The sequence below is a fragment of the Cystoisospora suis genome, assembly GCF_002600585.1.
Source record: "Cystoisospora suis strain Wien I chromosome Unknown contig_2877, whole genome shotgun sequence".
In the NCBI taxonomy this organism is placed as follows: domain Eukaryota; phylum Apicomplexa; class Conoidasida; order Eucoccidiorida; family Sarcocystidae; genus Cystoisospora; species Cystoisospora suis.
The window spans coordinates 16,831-19,463 of NW_027155673.1; the positions used below are offsets into that span (position 1 = coordinate 16,831).

A 2,633-nucleotide genomic window follows, 5' to 3' on the forward strand; every position below is an offset into this window, starting at 1 on the left:
TTTTTTCTCTCATTCTTTCCTTCTCACTCTCTCTTCTTTCTTTCTTTCTTTCTGTGTAGATTTTGGATATTTACGGCTTCGAGTTCTTTCAGAAGAATTCCTACGAGCAGTTTCTTATCAACTACGCCAATGAAAGACTGCAGCAGTACTTCGTGCAGCAAGTCTTCCAAGCAGAGGTATGCTGGTGCTCCTGTCGTCGCTCTCCTTCTTCTTCTTTCTTTCTCTCTTTCTTCCCTATTGATCATTCACTCTTTCCTCTCCCTTCTTTTCTCCCCTCTGTATCTCGCCGAGAATCTGTCTTTGGTCTATCCATCTGTCTTTAATCTGTCTTTCATGTATGTACTGTAAGATTGGATGTCTGTCTTCTTCTTCTTCCTCTTGGCTGTTTCGCTTCTTTTGTTTCTCTTAAGTTCGCATGCACTTTGGTCCAGTATATGAGTCATCAGGACCTTCTCCTCACCTTCTTTTCTTCTTTCTTCTTTTCTTTTTTCTCTTTCTTCTTTTTCTTCTTTCTTCGTCTCTTCTCCTCTTCACTCCTCACGATCTCTCCGACTTCTTTCTCTTCATCATCTTATCTCACTCGTCTTTCTTCTTTTCTTCTTTCTCTCCTTCTGACATTCTAATCTTTTTCTCTCTGTCTCTCTCATTCCTTCCATTCTCTTCTTTCTGTCTCCCGTTATCTTTCCTTTTCTCTCTGTATCTCTCTCTGTCTTCTTTTTCTTCTCTTTCTTTGTCTTCTTTGTCTTTCTATGGGTAACATCTTGGTGTGTTCTCTTCTTCTTCTTTCTCTTCTTCTTCTTCTTCTCTCTTCTTCTTCTTTTTGTTCTTTTCTTGTGTGTAGAAAGCTGAATATGAGGCAGAGGGGATCGATCACTCCATGATAGTTTACTCGGATAATGCTCAAGTCCTCGAGGTCTTCGATAAACCCAAGGCAGGTGTCTTCGCCTATATAGAAGAGCAGTGCCTCATACAAACCGGTAACAACTCAGAATTCAAAAGTCTAGAAAGAAAGAATAAAGTAAAGAAAGGAAGGAAGAAAGAAAGAAAGAGTGAGAAGGAAACTACAGGTAGATAGACAGATGAGGGATAGGTGGATGAGAGATAGGCAGACTGTCGATTTGTACGCCTGTGGCTCCATGTGTATGTACACCTTTCTTCCATACTTACGTAGAGCCGTCTCTCTCTCTTTCTTACTTTCTCTCTCTCTCTCGATCGATCGAGACGTGGAAGACACGGAGCTTTATAGGATCTCGGTGGCTAGCTAGATATTTAGATTCAAGAAAGATAGACAGCTAGATACAACTTAGCTTTCTCACGATACCTGACTCTTCTTGTAAGTCTTATCGAGGCGTTGACGTATCTCCTCTATGAAAGACACGAAACAGATCTTCATCTGACCTCTATACCTACACCTCTCTCTCTTTCGATCCATCTCTCTCTCCTCTCTCTCTCTCCTTCGATCTTGTTTCTTTCTCCTATCTCTCTTCTTTCCTTCTTCTTCTTTCATTGTCATTCTGCGGTTCTCTCTTTCTCCCCCACTTCCTCGTCTCCTGCTCTTCTTTTCTTTCTCCGTTCCTTTCATCTCCATCTTTTCTCCGTTTTCTTGTGTCTGTCTTTCTCTGTCCTTTTTCTTCTTTTTCTTTTTCTTCTTTTCCCTGTTAGGCACGAGCGAATCATTCACAGCGGCGTGTCATAAGAATATAAAGAATCCATGCTTTCAGATTCCTAAGGGAGACGCCCGTCTCCTCTTTTTAATTGTACATACAGCTGCACCTGTGACGTATGATACGACAGAATTTGTGCCTAAGAATAAGATGCGCATGCCTAATGAACTTTTAGTGGCGTTTAAAGCTGCGAACAACGTGTGTATGAAGAGCGCCTTCGATGAGATAGAGATTCCCGACACGAAAAATATGCGAGGCAAATTCGTCGGGTCGAAATTCCAGAAGTCTATGACAGGCCTCATGAACACCCTCAAGTCATCCAATGCACACTTCGGAAGGTAAAGAAAAAAGAAGAAAAGAAACAAAAGAAAGAATGAAAAAGAAAGAAAGAATGAGAAAGAAAGAAAGAAAGAGAGAGTGAGAGAGAGAGGCATCGATTCAAGATAGATAGAGCGATAGATAAAAGAGGGAAGAGTGAATGAAGGGTGAAATAGATAAGAGGCGAGGGTCTCACACGGCTCCTGTCTGATCTGGATAGATTAAAGATAGATAGATAGATGGCTAAAGAAAGAGAGAAGAGCTTTCTTATCTTGGCTGTATGAGTCTGTAGGGAGAGGGAGGTAGATGGATGGATGTATAGAGAATAGAGAGATACAGAGAAGAGAAATAGAAGGAAGAAAGAGAAGTAGGAGTGTGTAAAAGCACTACATAGAAGGACGGAGGAGACAATCGAATTCATTTGTATCTAAGAATAGAGGGAGAGATGACGGTAAGGAAAAAGAAGATGAAGAAGACGACCACCTTGGCTGTATTTAGTATCTTACTTCGTAAGAGAGAAGAAGAAGGTGATCGTTGCGAGAGGAGGAGGGAGATCTCCTTCTTCTGCTTCCTTTTTCTCATCTGTATATATATATATCTCTCTTACATCTCCTCGAAATGCGCCATGTTTCTTTCTTTCTTTCTCCCCTT

General features: G+C 41.1%; 1 protein-coding gene across 1 annotated transcript in view; it reads left to right on the top strand.

Annotated features, from left to right (window-relative positions):
* CSUI_005856 (myosin h) overlaps window positions 1-2,633 on the top strand; it is an 11,571-nt gene that overhangs the window by 8,654 nt on the left and 284 nt on the right. The window contains exons 8-10 of the mRNA XM_068066024.1: window positions 60-176; window positions 842-1,067; window positions 1,663-2,006. Of these exons, the coding sequence (XP_067922000.1) occupies window positions 60-176; window positions 842-1,067; window positions 1,663-2,006 (687 nt within the window). The remainder of the gene's footprint in view (window positions 1-59; window positions 177-841; window positions 1,068-1,662; window positions 2,007-2,633) is intronic.